The sequence below is a fragment of the Chelonia mydas genome, chromosome 2, assembly GCF_015237465.2.
Source record: "Chelonia mydas isolate rCheMyd1 chromosome 2, rCheMyd1.pri.v2, whole genome shotgun sequence".
Taxonomy (NCBI): Eukaryota; Metazoa; Chordata; order Testudines; family Cheloniidae; genus Chelonia; species Chelonia mydas.
In genome coordinates this window covers 35,177,999-35,204,750 of record NC_057850.1, presented here as the reverse complement: position 1 = coordinate 35,204,750, position 26,752 = coordinate 35,177,999, and the positions used below count along the sequence as shown (strand labels likewise).

At 42.7% G+C, this 26,752-nt stretch overlaps 1 protein-coding gene across 37 annotated transcripts in view; it reads left to right on the top strand.

Moving 5' to 3' along the window:
• The window catches only part of RIMS2 (regulating synaptic membrane exocytosis 2), a 728,605-nt gene that overhangs the window by 641,344 nt on the left and 60,509 nt on the right, over nucleotides 1-26,752 (top strand). For 36 of the 37 annotated variants that reach the window (XM_043539203.1, XM_043539200.1, XM_043539204.1 and 33 more), the window contains one exon: nucleotides 16,653-16,894. In XM_043539203.1, coding sequence (XP_043395138.1) covers nucleotides 16,653-16,894 — 242 coding nt within the window. The remainder of the gene's footprint in view (nucleotides 1-16,652; nucleotides 16,895-26,752) is intronic. The other variant, XM_043539222.1, reaches the window with a different exon arrangement.

Genomic DNA, 26,752 nt, shown 5'->3' with positions numbered 1-26,752 from the left:
AGACACATGCATCTCTAAATATACTACCAAGTACATAAAGACTAACAATATTTTCCACATCTCAAGGACGATTTTAACCAGTTGATTCTGGGAAACTTTCACGGGAGAGTGCATCAGCCACTTTGTTAGAAGCTCCTGAGATGTGTTGGATGTCGAAATCAAAATCTTGGAGAGCTAAACTCCACCGAAGAAGTTTTTTGTTAGTTTCTTTGACGGTGTGAAGCCACTTCAGTGCAGCATGGTCGGTTTGCAGGTGGAAACGCCGTCCCCAAACATAGGGGCGTAGCTTTTCCAGAGCGTAGGCAATGGCGTAACATTCTTTTTCACCGACTGACCAGTTGCTTTCCCTCTCAGACAGTTTTTTGCTGAGAAACACTAAAGGGTGGAATTCTTGATCAGGTCCTTTCTGCATTAAAACTGCACCACGCTTGGACGCATCTGTGGTTACTAGGAACGGTTTGTCAAAGTCTGGGGTCCTTAGTACAGGGTCAGACATGAGTGTCGCTTTAAGCTTGTTAAAGGCCTTCTGACATTTTTTGGTCCACTGAACAGCATTTGGCTGTTTCTTTTTGGTTAGGTCTGTCAGTGGGGCAGCGATTTGGCTGTATTGCGGTACAAATCGTCTGTAATAACCGGCCAAGCCTAAGAAGGACTGAACCTGTTTCTTTGACTTTGGGACAGGCCACTTTTGGATAGCATCCACTTTGGCCTGTAGGGGGCTGATAGTTCCTTGACCCACCTGGTGTCCAAGGTAAGTCACTCTGTTTAGGCCTATTTGACACTTCTTAGCCTTAACAGTTAGTCCTGCCTCCCTTATGCGCTCAAGGACTTTTTGTAGATGTTCCAGGTGGTCTGCCCAGGAATCCGAATATATGGCCACATCGTCAAGGTAGGCGACTACATATTCTTCTAATCCCGCTAGGAGACCATCTACAAGTCTTTGGAAGGTGGCGGGTGCATTTCGCAGCCCGAAAGGGAGTACATTAAATTCATACAGCCCGAGATGTGTGGTGAAGGCTGACCTTTCCTTGGCAGATTCATCTAGCGGTACCTGCCAGTACCCCTTAGTTAAGTCCAAGGTAGAGATGAACTGGGCCCGTCCCAGTTTCTCTAATAGTTCATCTGTGCGTGGCATTGGATAGTTGGGCGAGTTACCGCATTTAGCTTATGGTAGTCCACGCAAAAACCTATTTCCCCATCTGGTTTGGGAACTAGAACCACTGGAGATGCCCATGCACTTCCAGAGGGGCGGATTACACCCATCTGTAACATATTCTGGATCTCCCGTTCTATAGCAGTTTTAGCTTGAGGAGACACCCGGTAAGGTTGGACTCTAATTGGGTGAGCATTACCTGTGTCAGTGGAGTGGTATGCCCGTTCAGTCAGTCCTGGGGTGGCTGAGAACATTGGCGCGTACCTAGTGCACAGCTCCTTGATCTGCTGTCACTGCATACGCCCAAGGGTCATGGAGAGGTTCACCTCTTCCACACCACCAGCACTTTTCCCTTCGTAGTAGACACCTTCAGGCCACTCAGCGTCGTCTCCTCCCTGGGCTGTAAACTGACAAACCTTTAATTCTCTGGAATAAAAGGGCTTTAGAGAATTAATATGGTACACCTTAGGCTTTCGGTTGGAGATGGGGAATGCTATGAGCTAATTAACAGCTCCCAGGTGCTCCTGGACCGTGAATGGCCCTTCCCACGATGCTTCCATTTTATGGGCCTGGAGCGCCTTTAAGACCATGACCTGGTCTCCTACTTTGAAGGAACGCTCTCTGGCATGTTTATCATACCAGGCTTTTTGCTCTTTTTGAGCATCCTGTAAGTTTTCTCTAGCAAGGGCTAAAGAGGTTTGGAGGGTGTTTTGTAGGTTGGTTACAAAGTCCAGAATGTTAGTTCCTGGAGAAGGTGTAAATCCCTCCCATTGCTGCTTCACCAACTTCAATGGCCCTTTAACCTCACGGCCATATACAAGTTCAAATGGGGAAAACCCTAAACTGGGATGTGGTACAGCTCTGTAGGCAAAGAGCAACTGCTGCAACACTAGGTCCCAATCATTGGAGTGCTCATTTACGAATTTACGTATCATGGCCCCCAAAGTTCCATTAAACTTCTCCACCATGCCATTTATTTGATGGTGGTAAGGAGTGGCAACCAAGTGATTTACCCCATGAGCTTCCCAAAGGTTTTCCATAGTTCCTGCCAGGAAATTAGTCCCTGCATCTGTGAGGATGTCGGAGGACCAACCTATCCTGTCAAAAATGTCTGCTAGTGCCTGGCACACACTTTTAGCCCTGGTGTTGCTTAGAGCTACTGCTTCCGGCCATCGGGTGGCAAAAGCCATGAAAGTCAGTATGTACTGCTTTCCTCTGGGTGTCTTTTTCGGAAAAGGACCCAGAATATCCACAGCTACTCGCTGAAATGGAACCTCAATGATGGGGAGTGGCTGGAGAGGGGCTTTGACCTGATCTTGGGGTTTTCCCACTCTTTGGCATACTTCACAAGACCGGACATAGGTAGAAACATCCTTGCCCATTCACTCCCAGTGGAATGACCCCCCGAAACAGTCTTTGGTCCTGTTCACCCCAGCATGGCCACTAGGGTGATTGTGGGCTAAGCTCAAGAGCTTGGCCCGGTATTTAGTTGGAACTACCAACTGTCTCTGAGGATGCCAGTCTTCCTGGTGTCCACCAGAAAGAGTTTCCTTGTATAAAAGTCCTCTTTCTACAACAAACCTGGATCGATTAGAAGAGCTGAGAGGCGGTGGGTTGCTCCGTGCCGCCGTCCAAGCTCTCTGGAGGCTTTCATCTGCTTCCTGTTTGGTCTGGAACTGTTCCCTTGATGCTGGAGACATCAGTTCCTCATTGGATTGTGAACCTATGCTTGGTCCCTCTGGAAGCGATGTAGGGGATGGGGCTGTTTCCGTTGACTGTGAACCGCTTTCCGCTGGTGCACTATGTTGGGATTCAGGCTCCGGCTGAGCCTCTTGTGTAGGGTTATCGGCTGCTGCCCGTTCAGGTTCGGTGGGGCCCTCTGGTGTTGAGGTTGCAAGTACTGGATTCAGTGCTGGCAATGGGTCTGGTGTTGGTTGTTTGGCTGGTTCCGGTTCTGGGATTGGTTCCGTCTGGGTCTCTGGGACTGGATCCACTACTGCTGTTGCAAACATTGGCCTGGGGTCCGGGCCCATCACCTCTGACTGGGTCCTGATAGAAGTTTCTGGAACAGAGCTAGGCCTCACGGCTTGTTTAGCCTGGCTACGGGTGTCCATTCCCTCCCTCTTGGCCCGCTTCACATGATTGGCCAAGTCTTCCCCCAACAGCATGGGGATGGGATAATCATCATAGACTGCAAAAGTCCACGTTCCTGACCAGCCCTGGTACTGTACAGGCAACTTGGCTGTAGGCAAATTGAAAGAGTTGGACTTGAAGGGTTGAATCGTCACTTGGATCTCTGGGTTGATTAAATTGGGGTCCACTAAGGAAGCATGGATAGCTGACACTTGTGCTCCGGTGTCCCTCCACGCAGTGACCTTCTTCCCGCCCACACTCACAGTTTCCCTCCGCTCCAAGGGTATCTGGGAGGTATCTGGGCCTGCGGACCTCTGGTGTGATCCCGGTGCAATGAACTGTAATCTGTTGGGGTTCTTGGGGCAGTTGGCCTTTACATGCCCCAGCTCGTTACATTTAAAACATCATCCAGCTGACGGGACACTGGGACGAGGTGGGTTGCTGGAGAACGGGGTGGTGGGACGATAAGGGGTCTGGAGGGTTCTTTGGGAGGTAGGTGGGGCTTTAGGCGGCCCCCGGTGATAGGGTGTGGTCTGGGGTTGTCCCTTCTGGTCTCCGCTCCAACTGCAACCAGTTTTCTTCTTCTCGGCCACCTCCACCCATCTGGCTCCAATCTCTCCTGCCTCGATTACAGTTTTGGGCTTCCCATCTAGGATGTATCTTTCTATTTCCTCAGGAACCCCTTTAAGAATTGTTCCATTTGCATTAGGAAGGGCAAATTTACTGGAGATTCAACACTTGCTCCTGATATCCAGGCATCCCAATGTTTCACAATGTGGTAGGCATGTCGGCTAAATGACACGTCTGGTTTCCACCTTCGGGCTCTGAACCTCCGACGAGACTCCTCGGGAGTTATCCCCATTCTGACTCTCGCCTTGGATTTAAACAGTTCATACTTGTTCATGTGTTCTTTAGGCATTTCAGCTGCCACCTCAGCTAAGGGTCCACCGAGCTGGGGCCTCAGCTCTACCATGTATTGGTCAGTAGAGATGTTGTACCCAAGGCAGGCCCTTTCGAAGTTTTCTAGGAAGGCCTCAGTATCATCGCCTGCCTTGTAGGTGGGGAACTTTCTGGGATGGGGAGTGGTACCTGGAGAAGGATTGGTAGGGTTTGTTGGTATATTCTGCTGAGCCTTTACCTTCTCCATCTCCAGTGCATACTTCCTCTCTTTTTCCCTCTCCTCCTCCACATGCTTCCTCTCTTCTTCCACATGCTTCCTCTCTTCTTCCTTCTCCTCGTTCTTCAGCCGCATGAGTTCTATCTGTCTTTCATGTTCCCTTTGTTTTTCCTTAGCCTGAAATCTGGCTAATTCCAGCTTTTGTCGAGCCGTGGATTTTGTCATCCTAACCTCTCTGTTTTTTAACTAACTTTACACCCGAGGTTTAGAAATAAACAAACAAAACTTGGCTGTAAAATTTTGCTGTGCTGGAATAGAATACCTATTCTCTGATAGTGATTGTCAGCCTACAGAAAAAGACAATTCCCTTGTCTCTGCTCTGGCCCCAAATCAAAGCAAAAAACCTCCAACTACTTGGAAACCTGCTTACCAGCAGCCTAAAGGAAAGAAAATTCCTTTTCAAACCGGTGCTCCTTGTAAAAAAAATCAAAATCCTAAAAAAAACAAACAAACCCCTGCCACTTTTGTCTCCAGGCAAATGGGTAGAACACCCCCCCCCTTTACTTTTAGGGGAAAAAAGAAACTCTGGGTTGGAAGACTGTGAATTTCCCTGCAGGAGTTAAGTACCCTGCCTCCAGGCAAAGAAAACCTGCAATTCACAAAGATAATCCCCTTTTGTCTCTGCTTGGCCACAAAGCAGAGAAAAAATAAGCTGCTTTCAGTTTCAGCTGCTTTCTGGACTTCCTTTCCAAAGGAAAAAAAAATTCCTTTTTAAAATCTGTATTTCTAGTTCAAAAAATCTCAACTGGATCTGAAAATGATTTCAGGTTAATCCCACCACTCTGCCACCATGTCAAGGTTCCTCCCCCACTCTGAACGCTAGGGTACAGATGTGGGGACCTGCATGAAAACCTCCTAAGCTTATCTTTACCAGCTTAGGTCAAAAACTTCCCCAAGGTACAAAATATTCCACCCTTTGTCCTTGGATTGGCCGCTACCACCACCAAACAAATACTGGTTACTGGGGAAGAGCTGTTTGGAAACGTCTTTCCCCCCCAAATACTTCCCAAACCCTTGCACCCCACTTCCTGGACAAGGTTTGGTACAAAGCCTCACCAATTTGCCAAGGTGACTACAGACCCAGACCCTTGGATCTTAAGAACAATGAACAATCCTCCCAACACTTGCACCCCCCCCCTTTCCTGGGAAATGTTGGATAAAAAGCCTCACCAATTTGCATAGGTGACCACAGACCCCAACCCTTGGATCTGAGAACAATGAAAAAGCATTCAGTTTTCTTACAAGAAGACTTTTAATAGAAATAGGAGTAAATAGAAGTAAAGAAATCCCCTCTGTAAAATCAGGATGGTAGATACCTTATAGGGTAATTAGGTTCAAAACATAGAGAATCCCTCTAGGCAAAACCTTAAGTTACAAAAAAGATACACAGACAGAAATAGTTATTCTATTCAGCACAATTCTTTTCTCAGCCATTTAAAGAAATCATAATCTAACGCATACCTAGCTAGATTACTTACTAAAAGTTCTAAGACTCCATTCCTGTTCTATCCCCGACAAAAGCAGCATATAGCCAGACAGAGACCCTTTGTTTCTCTCCCTCCTCCCAGCTTTTGAAAGTATCTTGTCTCCTCATTGGTCATTTTGGTCAGGTGCCAGCGAGGTTACCTTTAGCTTCTTAACCCTGTACAGGTGAGAGGAGTTTTCCTCTGGCCAGGAGGGATTTTAAAGGGGTTTACCCTTCCCTTTATATTTATGACAATACCCATGACTAAAACACGGCAGGGGCTACCCAGCGGCCCCACGGGTTCTGGGGGAGGGCGGCCCAGTTGCTGAAGGGGGGATGGGCAGCGCTTCTGCAACTCCCATTGGCTGGCAGGTGGCCAATGGGAGTTGCAGAGGTGGTGCCCTGGGCAGAAGCAGTGCTCAGAGCTGCCTGGCCACGCCTCCGCCTAGCAGCTGAGTGAAGGGGATGTCACCACATCCAGAGAGCCCCCCAAGTAAGCGCTGCCCAGAACCCACCTCACCCCATGTCATGCCCCAACCCCCTGCCCCAACCCACACCCAAACTCTTCTGCTGTGGGTGTGGGAGACTGCACCAGAGACTGCCTGAGCTGCCCCTAAGCCAGGCACACCTGCTGCTGCAAAAGTCATGGGAAGAGGTCACAGAAAATCACAGAATCCATTACTTCCATGACCTCCATAACAAACTCACAGCCTTAGTTATAAATGCTTCATTTTAATAAAGAATCATTCATTAAAGAAGTAAGAAAAATCACAAGGAGGTATTAATATTGGCATTTTTATTGGAGAAAAACAAATGATTTCAATGGAAATCAGATTCTGATATTTACATCTTTAGTATAAAGACGAGAAAGTATTGCTGGCCCAAATTTATTTTGCAAATTAATTTGCAATTCAGGCTTTAAAAAATAAAAAAAAAAGTAACAAAGTTCTACAAGATATCCAATAAGTGAGATACATTTTTTTAAATTATATCACTAGATAAAAAATGATAATCTAGATCTATCTTTTGATTCTCTAAAAACTATTTATATTAACAATATTGTAAATATAAGAAAGAGGCAATGTTTGGTCATAAAGTTTTTATTAAAGCGTATTTCACAAGTAAGTAATAAACAGTAAAATATTTGATATACACACATGAATAGTTGGCTTTCAGTTATACTGGGGAACACAAGTGATAAATTTTTTTTACTTTTTCTGAGTAAAAGAAAATTAAATTAGATACTTATGTAAGTAACTTATCACTGATTATGCAGTTACTGAACTGTAAAATTCCATTTTCTCAATTGTGGCTCTGTAACCTATGTGAAGTGAACTATGTTGTTTCCTGCAACAGATATTCTTGATTCAGGACCAGATTCTGATACATACTTTTAGTTACATTTAGTAGCACCGTACTCAAAAAGTAGTCATAATGACCTCAGAGAAACTACCCTGGGGGCAAGGTACTATTTCATGTGAGTGAGGTGTCCACAGTCTGTCTCCAACCATTAAGTCGGCAATATTCAGAATCTGGACTTTAGCAACATCATCTTGAATTACACAGAGAAAGAAATTACATAACTAACACTTACCCTTATATTTAGGCTTGGCAGAATTCAGTTTTTATTTTTTATAATTTTGACAGACAATATCAATATTTATTTTTAAGCTTTTTTAATATTGTTCTTGATTTTAAATTTTCACAGTTTAAAATTATGGGGTGTCAAGGTTCCTTCCCCACTCTGAACACTAGGGTACAGATGTGGGGACCTGCATGAAAGACCCCCTAAGCTTATTCTTACCAGCTTAGGTTAAAAACTTCCTCAAGGTGCAAACTTTGCCATGTCCTTGAACCCTATACTGCCACCACCAAGTGTATTAAACAAAGAACAGGGAAAGAGCCCACTTGGAGACATCTCCCCCCCACCCAAATATCCCCCGAAGCCCTACACCCCCTTTCTGGGGAAGGCTTGATAAAAATCCTCACCGATTTGCATAGGTGAACACAGATCCAAACCCTTGGATCTTAAGAACAATGAAAAAGCAATCAGGTTCTTAAAAGAAGAATTTTAATTAAAGAAAAAGTAAAAGAATCACCTCTGTAAAATCAGGATGGTAAATACCTTACAGGGTGATCAGATTCAAAACACAGAGAATCCCTCTAGGCAAATTACAAAAAGACACAAAAACAAGAATATACATTCCATTCAGCACAGTATTTTACCAGCCATTAAACAAAAGAAAAGCTAACACATTTCTAGCTAGATTGCTTACTAACTTTTTGCAGGAGTTCTGAGCTGCATTCCTGATCTGTTCTCGGCAAAAGCATCACACAGACAGACAGACCCTTTGCCCCCCCACCCCTCCCCCAGCTTTGAAAGTATCTTGTCTCCTCATTGGTCATTTTGGTCAGGTGCCAGCAAGGGTATCTTAGCTTCTTAACCCTTTACAGGTGAAAGGGTTTTGCCTCTGGCCGGGAGGGATTTTATAGTTCTGTATACAGAAAGGTGGTTACCCTTCCCTTTATATTTATGGCATGGGGTTTAAGCATTTTTTATTGTACTTGATTTACATTTTCACAGTTGTTTCTCCAATCATTGTCTCTACAGTCTGCTGGACAGTCCTTTGTAACTTATCAGCGTTGGTTACTTTATCCTAACAACTATTCTTCACAAGCATCTCTGATGGAATGCATTAAATTTTTATGTGGGTTTCTAGCACTTGCCAAGTTTCAGAACAATGTAACAATGTGGAGATCACAATGGCATTGTATAACTTTATCCTGCTTCTTGTGTGAATCTCCTTATTTTTCCAGATATTTGCCAGTCTTGAAAAGGAACCACTTGTCTTTCCAATTTTTGCTTTCATCTCCTTATGGAGTTAGCCATTAGCACTAAATTCTGCTTCCACAATATAAAAACTTGTTAACCATGCTGTATTCTTCATTATCGATCACATGTACATCATCATTGCTGACTCCTCTTTCAACGTTCATGACTTTTGCTGTCTTTTGGCTGATTCTTAATCTTACCTTGGCAGCCTCACATTTGACATTGATAATGGCCTTTTTCCTAACATCATCATCTGTGTCCAACAGAACAACGTCATTGGCAAAGTAGAGATCTTGAAGTTTTCATTACTCCACGTAATTCCTGTATCTTCCTTTGATGTTGATTTTTGCATTATGTAATCTATCACAATGCAGAAGAGGAGAGGTGATAAGGTGCATTGCTGTCTTACTCCAGAGACAATATCGAGCCAGTTGGTCTCTGCACTTTCTGTCTTTATACAGCATTTTGAACCTTCATACAGCATCTTAGTCTCTGCCACTATCTTTCTAGGAAGTCCATGTTGTCACAAGATCTTCCATAGCAATTCTCTATGAATACAGTTGAAAGCTTTGGTGAAATCTAGGTGGTTCAAGACTGATCTTCTTTGGTAAGCAAGCCCTTTCTCAATCAGTTATCCCAGGCGTTGTGATTCCCTCTGAGACCTTTTCCACTCAGCTTATCCAGAACACCTTGTCTAGTTCTGGAGAATGCTTTATCCAGTTTTATAAGATCAAAATATTCAGTTCAACTCCTGCTCATCAAATAAGTTATTTTATTATACAGCTCTATGCCCATCTTATACAGGCTTAGATGCAGGGGGGTTAAGTACAAAGTGAAACCACAATTCCAAATCAAGTCATACAATACACAGTTTATATACATTTTTCCTAGCTATTAACATCTATTCTTCTTATATCTAATTGGTTTGAATATTGCATGGATCATGTAAGGCCCAATCACTTATGTCCTCACCTTACCTACATTTCAAGCTTATCAATTCACGGTGTTCCCAGTTATCTCAACCAGCTCGAAAACATTGTCTCCATCACATAATCTATCACACCCTTATTTACAGTTTAATTTAGCACTCAAAAAATCTGAATTTGTCCTACATTTTGTGACCCAAGTAAACTTTCAAAATTACTAATTTTTACTTTTCACACAAAGGAAAGTTTGAGATTTTACACACATTTCAGAAGCTGAAGCCCTTTCCTTCTACACTAGTTTGGTTGACAGAACTTGCCTGAATGAAATCTACTTCATTGTCTAAGGTAGACAAAGCAGAACATGATCTTATGCTTCCAGTTACCTAACTGTAGTGAACTAGCTGACTTTTCTAATATGTAGTTCTTTAATAATGAGCTACAGTACTCTGTGTCTAATGGAATTATAGTAACTTTGTTTGACAGCCATTTTAAGCACCTTGCTACAGATTTATTTAATGGGGATGACTGTTTGAACCTCTTTCATTTAGGGGGAACGGAACAGCTCAGCCTAAGGATTAGTAATGGCATATTTCTGAACCATGTGGGAGCATTCACTGCTCTCCATATTTTGTGGGTAAACAGAAGACTTTAGTTTGGAGTGCTATCACTCTAGAGCCTTTCCTTTCCCCAGCATTACAGTCATGTATTAAATAATGCAAGTTTTATTTGCTACTAGGAAATGAACAGTTTTTATCACACAATTTGTATGTAAGTACCACTTTCTTACAGGATGTAAGTACCACTTTATGAGTCCTGCAAGGATTTTACTGTAAGGTAGTCATGAAGATAGTTGCTCTTCCCAGTATCAACCTTCTCTGATCTTACAAGGATTTTATCATGCAAATGATGCTGACACTGCGTATTACTTCGTGTTGACTGGAATTGCCCCTCTGTGCTGTAACCCCTAAAGGAGTCCAAGATAGACACAGCTGGGTTCTCATAACAGTTGCCAGGGCAGTTTTTAAGAGAATATGCTGCCACGGGTGAAAGACCCTGGTAGTAGACAAGCACTTCTTTCCTTCCCTATCCCATCCTATTTCAACACCTCTTAGGTTTCTGTTCAGTTCTTGGAGAACATTTTACACATGTGCTAAACCTGGAATGGCCTTTTGAGACCACAGCCCTATTTGCTCTCAGGGCAAGTCACACTTGGCACCAACGATAGAATTCTGAACAGGATACTGCAAGTTAACACTCAGAGTTTCTTAAGCCAACCATGGGATTTTCCTGCATAGGATATGGCTTCGCCCTGAGCTTTTAGCTGCTCCTTCCTACTTAATCTCCATTTCTTATGTAATATAGAGAGGCAGCAGCCCCTCCATAGCTAAGGTGCAGCCAAGGTCTTACTCGAAGGGTGATTATGGATGCCTTTTACATTTAAAAAATAGAAAAACCCTAATTGCTTCATAATCTCCTGGTGTAAATCTCAATGGAAATTAAAAGACTCAAAGATGGCTCTTTATTTTCCCAAATTGCCTAACATTTCTATGGCTCCTTTTCTGTACCTACTTATTTGACAGTCTGGACTAATGGGTATCCCTCCTGTTTTACAGACCTGCTGTCAAGGTTCCTTCCCCACTCTGAACTCTAGGGTACAGATGTGGGGACCTGCATGAAAAACCCCCTAAGCTTATTTTTACCAGCTTAGGTTAAAACTTCCCCAAGGTACAAACTATTTTACCTTTTGTCCCTGGACTTTTTTGCTGCCACCGCCAAGCGTCTGACAAATATAACAGGGAAAGAGCCCACTTGGAAATGTCTTTCCTCCCAAAATCCCCCCAAGCCCTACACCCCCTTTCTGGGGAAGGCTTGATAAAAATCCTCATCAATTTGCATAAGTGAACACAGACCCAAACCCTTGGATCTTAAGAACAAGGAAAAAGCAATCAGGTTCTTAAAAGAAGAATTTTAACTGAAGAAAAAGTAAAAGAATCACCTCTGTAAAATCAGGATGGTAAATACCTTACAGGGTAATCAGATTCAAAACATAGAGAATCCCTCTAGGCTAAACCTTAAGTTACAAAAAGACACAAAAACAAGAATATACATTCCATTCAGCACAACTTATTTTATCAGCCATTTAAACAAAACAGAATCTAACGCATATCTAACTAGATTGCTTGCTGACTTTTTACAGGAGTTCTGACCTGCATTCCTGCTCTGGTCCTGGAAAAAAACAACAACACACAGACCGAGAGAGAACCCTTTGTTTCCTCCCCCTTCAGCTTTGAAAGTATCTTGTCTCCACTTTGGTCATTTTGATCAGGTGCCAGCGAGGTTGTCTTAGCTTCTTAACCCTTTATGGGTGAAAGGGTTTTTCCTCTGGCCAGGAGGGATTTAAAGGTGTTTACCCTTCCCTTTATATTTATGACACTTGCTAAACTGAATGACCAGTCATTGGCCTCCAAGATTTTTTTTCTCGCCCCACAGTTGTATTTCCTCTACAGACTAGCTCCTGCACTTTCCTCTGCTTAAACTCTGCCTTGGCTCCAGGTAGAGACCTTTGCCTCCTCATGTAGCAATCAGCCAGACAACAGAAAGTTATAGGTCCCCAAATTTCTTTAGTGGAAGGTTCTTGGTGCCAAATTTAATGCCTCTTCTCATTTTCCCTTGAGACCCATGTGGAAGAAACCCAGTCTCACAGTCTCCCATCACTATTATAACAAAGGCCATAGCAGTGTTGGCAGACCACCAGGCTCACCTCAGGACCGAGGTTTTGTGTCCACCCTCTTATGCTCACCTCATCAGGCAGCAAATGTTCGGACCTCAGGCTCCTGCTTCTCCTCCCACTTCAGGGCAGACAACGTATTCCACAAGTTTTCCAAACTGCTCTGGTCCTCAGCAATTTTTCTTCCTCTCCAGGGTGAGTGGTGCATTAAAGAGGCCTTACTATTTATTTGCTGAGCAGTCTGACAGGATCCAGTACACCAACCTTTCTCTTTCTGCAGGGATAGAGCACCTCTGCTGGCATCTTAGGGACAGTCACCTATAAGAAAGTTTCTCTCAGGCTCGGGTCATGTGAGCACTCCAGTTCTACCTCCCCTCGGTGGGGCAACAGGGAACATTGTCTGAGGCCGTTACTCCTAAAGCATGGGCCTTCAGCTGAGAGACAGTGAATTTCAAGCAATAAGATATCTTTTTTCTGGAGGAGTTCCACCCTGAAATCTTACCCTTAATGGGTCAAGAGTCAAGAGCTGTCTAAGAGTCTAAGGCTTCTCTCACTAATGAGGCCACCCTGTTTCTATACAGTTACTCATCACCCCTTTTAATTGTCTGATTCATCTTCTGTTCCTCAATCAGACACTGTAAATGTGAGTCAGGATCGAAAAGGAAAAGCTCTGTAATTTGCAAATTCTGTCTCTCCTCACACCCCATATCCCTTCACTTCTCCCCCCCCCCACACACACACAAAAGGAGGTATCTTCTTCCTCTTCTATCGTCTTGCTCCTCGGAAGAGCCCGACCTTGCTGGATTCTTCAGTTCTGAATAGTGTTCATTAATCAAATCATATTGATACTCCAATAAGCTTCCCAGACCTTGAAAATGATTCAAGGATTCACAGAAGAATGAGAAGTAACATTTCCTTGATACTGAAGGGGAATATGTTTACTCTCCTCCCAAATTTGGCCAAGGTAATCCCAGAGATTTGCAGTGATCCAGATTCCCCACCTCTTAATCTCCGTATATTTCCTATGTTCCCTTTGGATAATAAACCCACTTAATTAGGTAATCCTGGGCCACTCATGACTTATCCTTGGAATCTTTGGGATGGAGATGTCTGACTTTCATTCTCCCTTTCTCTGTAGTTATCATGTTGAAGTGAGTGGCTAGCCCACCTCCTTATTCAAGGAGCCAGATCAATGAAGGGGGCACTCTCTAAAACTGTCAAGAGACTGGTTATTGTACTTCCTCTGCCCAGTCCGGCTGGCACCCTGGGGTAGATGAAGTCTGACTCTGCTTTTATAGGCATCATCAAGGGAAGAGTTTTCCTAAAATGGGGAACCCTGTCCATTAGACTACATGCATCCGATGAAGTGAGCTGTAGCTCACGAAAGCTTATGCTCAAATAAATTTGTTAGTCTCTAAGGTGCCACAAGTACTCCTGTCCATTAGGGGATTGGGTTTCCCTGACCTCAGGCCCACTAACAGCCCCCACCATCTCTGTGGTGTCTCTAGACATAGAAGACGTAGATCTACTCTGAAAGTCAGCATAATTGTCTTTATTTTTCACAATTAAACATATTCAAGTATGCAGTATTTTTCCAGATGTTTGCACTTTACTATTTATAGATAGTGCCTAGGGATGCCTAGTCAGGCCAGTACTGCTGATTAGCTTGTAAAGTAGGTACCCAAACATAAAAGCAGACTTTCAGTAATGTGAACTGACGTACCAATTGCTTTGTTCATGCTGGATTTTTCCTTCTCCAGAAAGGGGGGAACAGACTCAGCCACCCAGTACAGTGGACACTATATTTGTGTATATATGAGTGTATAATAATGGCGGAATGTGTGCACTCTGGAGGGCACCACATACACTCAGTGAATATGTTTATAACTGCATAACATCTACTGTGGAAACTGCAAGGATCAAAGACACCATCCCTGCTTTTTCAAATGGATGTGGAACAAAATAACAATGGGCCAGAGGGCTGCTGTTGCCTGTGCAGAGGCACAAGTGAGAGAGTCACAGCGTTACTCTGTGCAGGGGTGAGGACATCTGAAGCCCCAGTATTCACTCCAAAGACAGTAAGAGGCAGGGTTATGGCCCCAATTCTCCTCTGCACTAACTAACAGAGCTGGCTGGCTCTACAGGGAGCACATGCTGGATCCCCCGAAGTGGATCCACTCTTCTTGAGTAGCAGGAGCTCCAGGAGGATTGTCTTCATAGGACTGTGGCTAAAAGCCACACTGAAGCCCTATGCTGGCAGAAATCACTCACTCCCTGTCTCAGTTCTGTGTTTAAAACAAACAATCAAAAAGCCTTTGTTAATCTTTGTGGTATCACTACTTGTAAGCAAAACTGTGTTAATTATTTTCTTTACCTCACTAAAATATTCCACTTTGTTCTATTTTTACTATCCAGCATTGTGTCTAAAGCAGAGTTACCAAGAGTAGGCGCCTACCAAATCAAACTAATAAAGGGCCGAATCCTATGCAAGGAGTTTCCATGGAAGTCAACATGGAGACCTTGTAGCAGCAGGCTCAAAGTTAACACAAAAGTGCAGTACTGTAAAGTGTTGCATATATTTCTGTCTTTCTGAAGGGAGGACTTTAACTTTTTCCCAAACTGTCCACATCATATGTCTCAGACAGCCCTTTTTCATCAAATGGTATAACACTGATCTATGTAGCTCTCACATCATGATTCATGGAATACTTATAGGTGAGCGTGGAGCTGCTTCTGTCACAGTGCTTTGCCATTTACCAATTTTCAAGTTGTGATACTTCATGTTAATTGTCCCCCAGTCATGGATGATTAGGGTTTCCGGAGGATTTTTTGACCAAGTAAACTAAACAAACCAAAATAAATACCCCCCTGTGACTCCAGCAAAAAGAAGTACCTGTCTGCACCCTGCCGTGCAGCCACTTTGTGTGTTCTGTGTAGGGTGTTTCTTTAGTGTAAATAATAAATTTGTGGATGACAGTTATGTTGGAGTGGCAGCAAACATACAAAAGGAGAGAATCAAATTGCAGTGTCACCTAAGCAGTATAGTGGGAGATGCAGACAGCAATAGGAACATGGTAGTAATAAACGTATGGCACAGCCAGGGCCGGCTCCAGCGTTTTTGCCACCTCAAGCGGCAAAAAAACAAAACAAAAAACCTTGCCGCCGAACATGAAGCCAGTCCTGCCGCCCCTTTACATTTGCTGCCCCAGGCACTTGCTTGGTTCGCTTGTGCCTGGAGCCGGCCCTGGGCACAACACAGATACAAAATGCAGGGGAGGAAAATAAGCAATTAGCCCTGTCCGCCATGTTGAAGCAGGCTTATTTTTATTTAATCTCTCTAAGCCTGCCCTCATATCGCTTTTACATGTAATCAAGCACCATAGTTCCTGCAGGGAAGGTGAGGGATCAGGACTGGGAGGTTGGGGAGTAACTTGTTCATGATCATTGGGAAGTGACTGTGAGCAAGTCTTTCTTACCAAGGAGTCTGCACTGTGCAATGGTTTGGGAATCACTGATCTGTATGAGAGGCTGATCACTTGCAATTATAAGATAATATACCCAAATGTCAATATAGTGCAAGTAAGTTTTAGAATCAAGAAAGAGCCTACTCAGGAAAAAGAATCCAGTGCAAAAAAACTACTCATCTACTCAGGGATTCTGCAGCATTAGATTTTTAGTTAAAAAAAATGACATTACAGATGACCCTTTTGATGCTTTATTTGCTTTGCCTCTTTTGCCTGGCCTAGGCAGTCTTTGCTTAACTGATTTGCAGAATCTGCCGAGTGGCAGACCGGAGGAACAGATGTGTGTAATTTGACTGGCCAAGAGTTAAACATGGAAAGAAAATACTGAACTAATAAATTGTATATTAAATATGAAAATACATGATGTTTTCACTACATTTACAAATGCTATACAAGTGTATTTACCATTATGCTATATGTAGATAATATACTTTTAAGAACTTTCATAAGTAGAAGGAAAGCCTTTTAATTAAAAAAAAAGTTTAACAAGTGAAGTATATGATTAAAGAGAGAAAACCAATAAAGTGCTAGCAGGAACTTGACAATTAAAGTTGTTCCTCTCTGCCTCTAACAAAAGCAAAACCCTACCTTTGTGAATTAGCTGCTTTGCTCCTACAGTCTCCCAAAACTTTTCATCTGAAACCTGTCCTTTTCTGTCTTCCCCTTTTTACTCTTCTGTTGTCTATGTTGTTTGTCCGTCCATCGGCTGACAGTGTCTTTACATCCAAAATGCAAAGCAGACAGATGGGCGCCTCAGGAAAGAACATGACTAAGAGCACCAGCATTGGCGGGGACATGTACACGCTAGAGAAGAACGATGGCAGCCAGTCTGACACAGCAGTGGGCACTGTGGGCACTAGTGGCAAAAAACGACGCTCCAGTATCGGCGCAAAGATGGTAGCGATTGTGGGTCTGTCACGAAAAAGCCGCAGCACTTCTCAACTCAGCCAAACTGGTAGGAATCAGATTTTTTTTCTTTGTGATTTAAATATGTATAATATGTATATATTACAATGTAGTCATTTGAATGTAATGCTGCAGTTGTCTAATTAACAGTATTCTAGGGGAAAAGAGGAGAGTGGAAACTTTTTACCTGGCTGAACATTTACCAAACTGTTTTGTTTCTTTAGCAAAGATCCTCCTACCGATTGGACTGTGGCTTGGGTTTTTATGCTTTCTAGAGCACACCTAATGCAATAATCCTTTCCTTTTCAGGAACCAATGTGAGTTGTGCTTATGTTTTGGGGATTGTTATTAATGATTTGTGAAGGATCACTGAAATGCAGTTGCAGAATTGTCTGTCTTTTGTTATAAACATTCTTTGTATATTTCAGTCCTCTTTTTCTCACATTTGAACTTGCAAAATTTATTTGATGTGGAACAGTTTTCATTACCAAGAAGGTATCTTATATTTTATTGGATTAGTATAACCATTTTATTGATCAGTACTTCCCTTCTTTTCAATTTGCATTTGTCATTGCTTTTTACATTTACCAGTTAAAATTCAATACCGAAATGTTCTACATAAATAGGGATAGAGTTATATTCTGACTTAATACGAGGACATCCAGAATCAGTGTTAGGTACTTTGTTTATTTCACACCTTACATCTGGAAAAAATCATTTATATATAATTCACTCTGAAAAGCTGTCATTAGCAATTAAGGAAGTTGAGTAAAACTACTGTTTCTTACAAAGGAAATTGGATATTTTATATTAAAATGTGTGTGTGTAGTATGCAGTATATAGTGTATGCTCATTAATATTCATACAAAAGTAGCGTGTTATGTTGGTATGTGGTTTATACTAAATACAGTAAAAAACAGCTCACTCTCTCCTGTTCATACATGCATGGAGAAATTATTATCTATTATTTGTATTATGGTAGCACCTAGAATTCCCAACTGCAATCAGGCCCCCATTGTACTAAGCACTGTTTAGAGATGCAATTAGAGACAGTCCCTGCCCTGAAGAGTTCATAATCTACATAGAAATTACAGACAAAGGGAAGGAGAGAAGGAATATAACAGAGTGAACAATGGAATGATTTCCAGGTGTCATAAATTTTTGTTGTTTTGTTTGTAAACTTTTTTGGATGGTGTTTGTTGGGAGTGGATTAGCTGAACTGAGAAAGGGAGAACAATGGAATTGAGCGGGGACAATGAAGGGAGGGGATAGGAAAAAACAGAATATGCGGGAGGAGAGGAGCATGGAGTGAGGTATAATGAAGAGACTGTGGGAGTTGGGAGGCTGTTGTACCAAACAGCCCAATCACCAGAGGGGAAAACATTGTCAGAGTGAAAGCTGTAAAAACAGTCAGACACTGGTGATATCATCAGCACCCTAAGATCCCTGCTGTAGTTAGTTGTCTGAGCTCCTGTCAGCTCAGTTTCTGGCTGCAGAAACTGCAGTGCTTTCTGATGTTTCTCTCTTCCCCAAGCTCACATGTCTGAGTGGGAAAGGATGGGGTTACAAAGGTGCCACCTTATGGAAGCTCTCCCTTGCACAATTCTGGGAAACCTCTAACTGGGTGTGCAGTTTGCCCATGGCTAGATGCATGTCCACCTAGACATGGTGTGCAAGCAAATCAAGGATTTGCACATGCAATAATGTTCTTGTAATGTAAATGTGCAGATGTGTGTGGATTTCAGAGCTGAAAATAAGGTGCTATATGATTAGGGATAGTCTGTCAGGACTCCCTTACTATGAGAGGCATCAAATGATTTCAGGGTGGATGTTCAGTTCATACTATATTGTTCTCTTGGAAGAGTCGGTAGATTGCCATAGCCTGGATCCAAAGTAAGACAGGAGCAGACTAAATATCATGTTGAGATATTTGTGTGGCACAATATTTTTAATACGAAGTATCTCCATCACTACTTTTTAAAATCAGTTGGTCGCTATTTTGTATCCTGTAGTTAAAAACAAAAACTAGGGGTACAATTTTCAGAGTTGCCTCATTGAAGTAGGAGCTTGACTGCCATTGATTTTCCTGGACTGAGAAGCAGGTGGTATTTTAAATAATCCCCAAATATAAACAAATTCATTTCACTATTAGAGTTGTGAAAGAAACCAATTAAAGACAGTACAGTAATGACAGACAGGCAGACTTTTGCTCAGCTTTTCCCCTTATGTAGTTGGAGTGAGGGCCTAAGTTAAGAACAGATTGTTAAACTTTTCAAATTGAATTTACTTACAGGTAAGTTCCATCTATTTTATCCACTGGGTCATTTTCCAGTCCTTAGACTATAAGATCTAATGACAAAACACGAAACGTGCTGTAAATTACTTGTAAGTAAATTTTAGTATAACTAAGAAGCAATGGATACTATTAAAATAGCAAAGCACTATCATGATATAGAAACTGCCTGAAATAAAGGGAGTAGGAAATTAATTTCCAGCAATACCAACATAGTTCAACGGGTATCATGCTTAAGCTGTCAGCTAAGCGTCTCTTAAATTGGTATGCCAAGGCTGAAACAACAATTATGAAATAACAATACAGCATTTGTTGAAATTGCCATCACACTTACAAGTACTTAACTTTTACTGTCCAAATCATGTTGGCCAATTTAAGTCGTTACATAGCGGTATATTAATGTCGCTACAAAATTGCCTTCTGATGCCTCCCAGTTATATGTTGTAGTTGTCTTTGTTTATATTTAATGGCTAAAAACTGTTACAGAATGTGGCTTTGTTTAAAAAGCTGAGTTCATCTCATGACCGTTTTTGTGGCTATGAGTCAAACATCCTGTATATTCGTGATATAATTCGATAAAAGAGCTAATTTCTATTGTCATTTGAATTTAACTTTGTGTTACAGGCAAATTTAATGCATTCTTTGTTGTTAGTAGATGTAGAATTGGCAATTTTCAACTCTCGGGATGAATAAATTAATGTACTCTGTATTCTAGTCTTTAACATTTGTTTAATGCATTCAGATGTTTTTGTTATTGTTTTTTTTGAGTCCCAAAATTGTGTTAGATACACATGAAAACAGTCCCTGCCCTGAAAAGATTAATTCACCAAGACATAACAAGTGAGTGAACAGATCAACAAGAGGGAAGAAAAGGGGGCAAGGAGACAATAATAATATCATATTGCTTCTCGATAAAGCATCTACGTATCATAATCTTTATGGTTCTGTGTGTCTGTGTATGTGTGTGTGTGTCTCCCAATAGGCTTTGTAGCAGATGTGAGTACTCAGGAAGGATTTGAATGTGGCAAGGCAGGTGGCTTCATGAATAGGTTGGAGAAGGGAATTCCAAGCATGGAAGAAGGCACAGAGATGTCTGAGGTTGTCAAGGCTACATCGTAGGTTAAGTGGAGAGGGCAGGGGGCAACATTAAAGTAGAGCAGATCTAGGATGTACAGCCATGAAGGCAAAGCAAGCAGAGAGGACTGAATTTGATTTAAAATGTTTTGCTATATTTAGTTTTAAAGTGACTTTTCAGTGCTCCTGAAAGGTGCTATCTTGATAGTTTGACAGCACTGGAAACCTGTCTCCACAGAACAAATACAACACAGGGACTGTGCTTCTTCTTACTCCCCTACTTCAGACATATTCTGAAGATCCACCTTCAGTCGTGAAAGGACATATTTGTCAACAGGCTACTTTGATCCTTGGCCTTTTTGCTGAGATTGTCAACCAAAGTGCCAGATGTGAATTGAACTAAATACATCAGAGGACACCACAAAGCGTAGTGATCCTGTAGTAGATTTACAATGATTTTGTAATAGCGATGTTGCAGTAAGTTTACAATAGGAGGATTCAATTTTTTCTTGGTCTCCAATTTATCTATTTTGAATAAATGAATTGTTTCTATCTAATCAAATTGTGATATCATCTACGTCTTTATATCACATCCATCCCCATAGCATCTGAGTGCTTTATAACAATGAAATTAATTCCCTCCTGTGGAGTACCACTTCCCAAAGTCTGAAGTTGGATTTAGCCCAGATTTTAACCACTGATTGGCATGGCTACATTGGTGCTCGATGCCATCCCAAAGTGTAGACAAAGCAAGCTGAAATGTACATAAGTGGAATTCACACTGGTGTCAAGCCAGGGTAAGTTGTCTACATTAGGCATTTGCATTAATGCAGCTCCTCCATTGGCTGACAACAGGGCCAATTCCCCATGTGGACAAGCTTTATGAGTTTTTCAGGGAATATCTAATCTTTCTTTTTCACTGGCATTTTTAGGTGGGAAATGTCTATAACAGACAACTAAAGCTCATTAAAGCTTATGCTCAAATAAATTGGTTAGTCTCTAAGGTGCCACAAGTACTCCTTTTCTTTTTGCGAATACAGACTAACACGGCTGCTACTCTGAAACCTGTACCTAAACAATTCTTCTTCCCCTTGGTACTTATACCCTTCAAATACTTGTAGTCATTATTTAGCTATGCTGTACAGTTTGAGTTGTTTAGTCTTTCATTCTAAATCAGTCTCTTCCTAGGCCCTTAGTAACTATTTGTAAGCTTATTGTTGATGTTTTTCTGATGTTGAATTGGCCCAGAACTGTCTGTATATATTGTATTACTTTTAAGCCAACCTTTGAACTTTGAATAATTTAAGCACTATATCCAAATGTACAGACACTCTTTCCTTAACCTGTGTATTATATAATTTTAACATTAAGTTTATTCAAGAACTCGCTACTATATAAAAGAACTATTCCTAACAAGTCCTTAACACAATGCCTCTGTGTATACAGACCAAACTCAGACTGAATTTTTGCCAACATATTATATTGCAAGCTCATATTCAATTTGCTGTCTTCTGCTTTACTGCTTTCCAAGTATCAGCCTCCCACTGAACCTCTGTTAGATTTCTTTCCCCAGGATGAATTTTTGCATCTCATGAGTAGTTCTGTTGTCTTCTGTCTTTAGATCTCATCTCTCTAGCTTCCCTTATTTTTATGTCCTCATTTGTACTTGCAGTACCTCCCAAGTACGTGTGTTCTGAGTGTTCTATGTGCAATATCTTTTGCAATATCATTAATAAATACTTTAAATAAAACAAGGCAAAACACTTATCCCAGTGCATATCTCCTCTCCACCCAATTTGACATGGTGCCTTTTATTATCATCTTTTGTGTATGGTCTTTTGACCAGTTTGTCCTTTATCATCTAATGCTGTTTGTTTACAGTTTTGTTATTCTCTAAGTGCTTGCTCCTACAGAAGCTGAATGCCTTCAGGTAGGTTCTGAGAGTACTGAATTGCCAATAAGGGCTCTCAGACTGGTCTTCCAGCTACCTTCATCACTACTGATCATAAGGTGTTGCTGATATTTTATGACCTACCTGATGTGGACAGATTGCTACAGAATGATTCTGCACATTTCTTTCTGATTGTTCCTTGAGAGTGATGTTGGGTAATTGCTAGTTCCTCCACACAAGGGTTTTCATCTGTGCATAGATTAGTCCTATCACCTCTACAACATCCATCAAAGGAGACTGAGAAAATATGGGTTGCAGCGTAATCTGTTTGCTGATAACACCCAATTCTGTTTCTCCTATTCTGACCTAGGCACTATTATTTCTAGGCTTTCTCAATGCCTGGCAGAAGTTAGACGTTGAAAGAAAGCCAGCTGGCTATAGCTTGGCATGGGAAAGTTGGAGGTGTTGCTGATGGGCAGGGAAAATTGCTTTGAGGGCCTGGCAAAATCTATAGCTTCTCCATCAGCTGCAAGTATCTGTTTGGCCTTTCTCCATATGGTCCACAATCTGGGGCCTTACAAGAATCCTATCTGCATGTAGACTGTGTTACTTTCAGTCATATGTGGATTTTTCACTGATCATCCACTCTTTGTAAGTACTTGGCTGGACTCATGCTCTCTATTCAGAAGTTGTGGGTGAGAATGCAATGCCCACCTAGATGCTAGAGACCGGACATTTTTGTTATTAGGCCTGGCCCTCTTAAACTTGCATCATCCAGAAATACAATTAAGCATGAACCCTGGTCATATTGAGAAAGAGCTGTCACCTTTTTCCATAGATCTTCCCACTGATCAAACAATGACATCTTGGGTTCATATTCTAAGGGCAGAAGGGACCATCATTTCGTCTGAGCTTCTGTATATCACAGGCCACTAATTTCATCAAATTAGCCCTGTATTGAGCCCAGTATTTTGTGTTTGACTAAAGTAAATCTAGTTCCTACTTCACTGATCAGATTAAAAGATGTGGGATGTTCGCATCAGGCAACATGGAACCTAATTTTCCAGGATGGTAGTGTACACAACTCTCTTTGAAGCACCCCTTAAAATCAGGACCATGGTGTTTTGTTGCTCCGATTTGGCTTTTTAATAACTTAGTTGAAGCATTGTAAAAACACACAGATACCATGGTGATACACACTCTTTACATGCTGGCAATAAACTTATCAGCTATTGGGGTTCGATATTAAGTGAGTCAAGATGTCAGATAACCAGGTTTGGTGGATTTATTTAGCAAAAGTAAAATCAGCATAATACAGAAAGGTCAATATGTTACCAATCTGAAGAACAGTCTTTTAGTGGTTACATCTTCACTTGGTTCCAAATTATGAGCTCAATTTTGCTCATATTTACACTCCCCTTGTTTGTGACAGGTAGAACATTCCACAGATTCAATAGACCTTACACACCTTTTCTTATCAAGGTTTTGTATACAACATTCCAAAGGTCAGTAAACCATAGAGCAGAGGTCCCCAAACTATGGGGCGCACCCCACTAGAGGGGCACAGAGGAACATTCAGGAGGCCTGGTGCGGGTCTGGGTAGTGAGGGAGCACTACCTAGCCCCGCTCAGCTTCCAGCTCTGCTGTGGCCCCAGCCGCGGCCCCAGTGCCTGGCCCTGCCCCGAGCCTTGGCACCTGGCCATGGCTCCATTCCTGGCCCCAGCCCTGCTCCCGTCCTGCTCCCAGGTGCAGCCACAGCTTCCACCCCCTTACATCTGTCTGTGTTTCCTGCACCAGAGCTGTGGCCCCACTCCTGGCCCCAGCTCAGGGAGGGGGTGGTGGTGCGGACACAGGTAAGGTGGGGACACGACCCTGAAAAGTTTGATCACCACTGCCATAGAGACATCTACATTAACTGTACCAAGCATACAATTCATATTTGGCAAACCTCAACAGAATGTACTACTTGCTTAAGACAAATTCTGCATTTTCAAAGAACAAAGGTTACAACAATTTATCTCTTAGTACGTTTTGACAAACTTAGCATAAGTACAGAGTATTATAGGAGATTTTAACAAGCTCACTACACTGACAAACTTCAGAGTTGAGGCTCTCAGAATTAAACCTGGTTGCAAACAGAACTTTCCTATGGAAAATTTCTACTTTTTGTCCCTCTCCCAAAAAATCAAAAACATAAACCCAGATATTTTTTGTCTGAAAACTTCCAAAAAATGAAGAAAACAAATAATCCAATATTTTCAAGGAAAGTGAACCCTTTACATGCAAATTTTCATTTAGTGAAAAACCCAATTTTATGTCAGAAATATTGACGGATAATTTTCAACCAGCCCTACTCAGAATCAGGGCCAGCTCTAGGTTTTTTGCCACCCCAAGCAAAAAAGTTTTTGGCTGCCCCTCCTTTTTGGCTGAAATGCCGCTCCTGAAATGTGCCGCCTCTGGAAATGTGCCCATAGGCGCTGACTCTGTGGGTGCTCCGGGGCTGGAGCACCCCCAGGGAAAAATTGGTGGGTGCTTTGCTCCCACCAGCAGCTCCCTGCGCCCCCTCCCCCACCCACCCCAGCTCACCTCCGCCTCTGCCTTCTTCCCTGAGTGCGCTGCCACTACTCTGCTTCTCCCCCCGCCCCAGGCTTGCTGTGAAACAGCTGTTTCAGGAGAAGCGGAGCAGCAGTGTGCTCAGGGGAGGAGGCGGAGGAGGAATGGAGGTGAGCTGGGGCAGAGAGCCGTTCCTCTGCCCCCCGCCGAGGGTTACTTCTTGCAGCCCTCCCGTGCGCTCCCCCGCCCCAGCTCACCTCTGCTCTGCCTCCTCCCCTGAGCACGCCACCGCTTCACTTCTCCCCAGTCCCTCCCAGGCTTGCCATGCAAAACAGCTGTCTCGCATGGCAAGCCTGGGAGGGAGGGGGGATGAGGCGAAATGCAGCACGCCCGGAGGAGGAGGTGGGCCCAGGGATTTGGGGAAGGGGTTGGAATGGGGGCGGGGAAGGGGCGGGGAAGGGGCGGAGTTGGGGCAGGGCCAGGGGTGGGGGGTTGCGAGCACCCACCGGTTCCGGGTAAAGTCGGCGCCTATGAACGTGCCGCCCCTTGAAATGTGCCGCCCCAAGCACGTGGTTGCTTTGCTGGTGCCTAGGGCCGGTCCTGCTCAGAATCCAACAGTTCCTCTGTCCGTGAAGATTACTTCTCTGAATATCTGTAATAGTTTAACTAGAGATTCAAGTAAGACTTATCAGTTAGTATCTTTTTAAAGATTGGTCCAACGTTATTTTTTTCCAGTCCTCTAGTATCACCTTGACTCTCTGTAAGTTTTCAAAGACATTTGTCAATGGTTCATTAGTGAATATCTTAAAACTCTGGATTCATAATGTCTGGGCCTGCTGCTTTGTGACTGAGTGTGTGTGTGAGTGTTCAGTTTTTTCCAAGTATTACTCTATCTACTTTTCATTACCAACTCCTGTCTACAGTCAATATTTTCATTCATTCTTAATTTCAATGCCACCTTTTTTAATGTTCTTGTTAAAAACAGATTTAACAGTGTTGCCTTTTAACATTATTGCTATTGTTCCTCCATGTGCACTGCTTCTCCATTATAGGAATGTTCTCACAAGGGGTTTGTGCTCATCTTGTTTATTCTCAAGCCTCCCCAGGAAAGGGGGTGTAAGGGCTTGGGGGGATATTTTGGGGAAATAGGAACTCCAAGTGGTCCTTTCCCTGTTTGTCTAAAACACTTGGTGGTGGTAGCGTTTTATCTAATCCAAGGGCAAAGACTTTGTGTCTTGGGGAAGTTTTAACCTAAGCTGGTAGAAATAAGCTTAGGGGGTCTTTCATGCAGGTCCCCACATATGTACCCCGGAGTTCAGAGTGGGGAAGGAATCTTGACAACTCTCTTGCAAGTTTAGAAAGATTTCTTACACTGCATGCCATATCCTGAAGGATATGTATCTATTTTAGGTACTTATACGCCCCCCATCACTGAATTAAATGAGCACCTCACAATCTTTAATATATTAATCCTCACAGCACCCCTGTTCGATAGAGAAGCACTATTATCCCCATTTTACTGATGGGAAACTGAAGCACAGAGAGCTCCAAGGTCACACAGAAAACCTGTGGTGGAGCAGGGAATTGAACTCAGGTATCCCAAGACCAATAGGCCAGGACCAATCTTATTCAGTCGTTACTCAGACAGAATGCCCACTGAAGAAAGTTAGTAATGTGGCCCTGTGACTGACAGTCTTTCAAATTAGAATATTAGTGGTACTAGTCTGGGTATGTTTTTGTAAATACAGCATTGTGTGCATGGTACACTGATCCACCATGAGAAGGAGATCCGTTTATTGCCCCACAGTCAACAGTTCTCATCACTGGGGTCATGACCTCAGAGTAGATCAAGAGGGGAAGGTAATGAGTACAAAATCAACATACCCCTTTTTTTTTTAATTATCCTACTGATTAGAAGTGGTTGCTAGGGCCTAGGATGAGAGAACTGGAGGGAAGGAGAAGAACCCTCTTTTAGCTACTGCTGCCCTCCATGGCAGATCTTCACTTCTCCCATAGCCTCTGTACCGTATTCAAATCCTGAGTTTAAAGATGGTGTGGAACTTTCTCAAGGGCAGCTGCCTGGGCCTCATGGAACC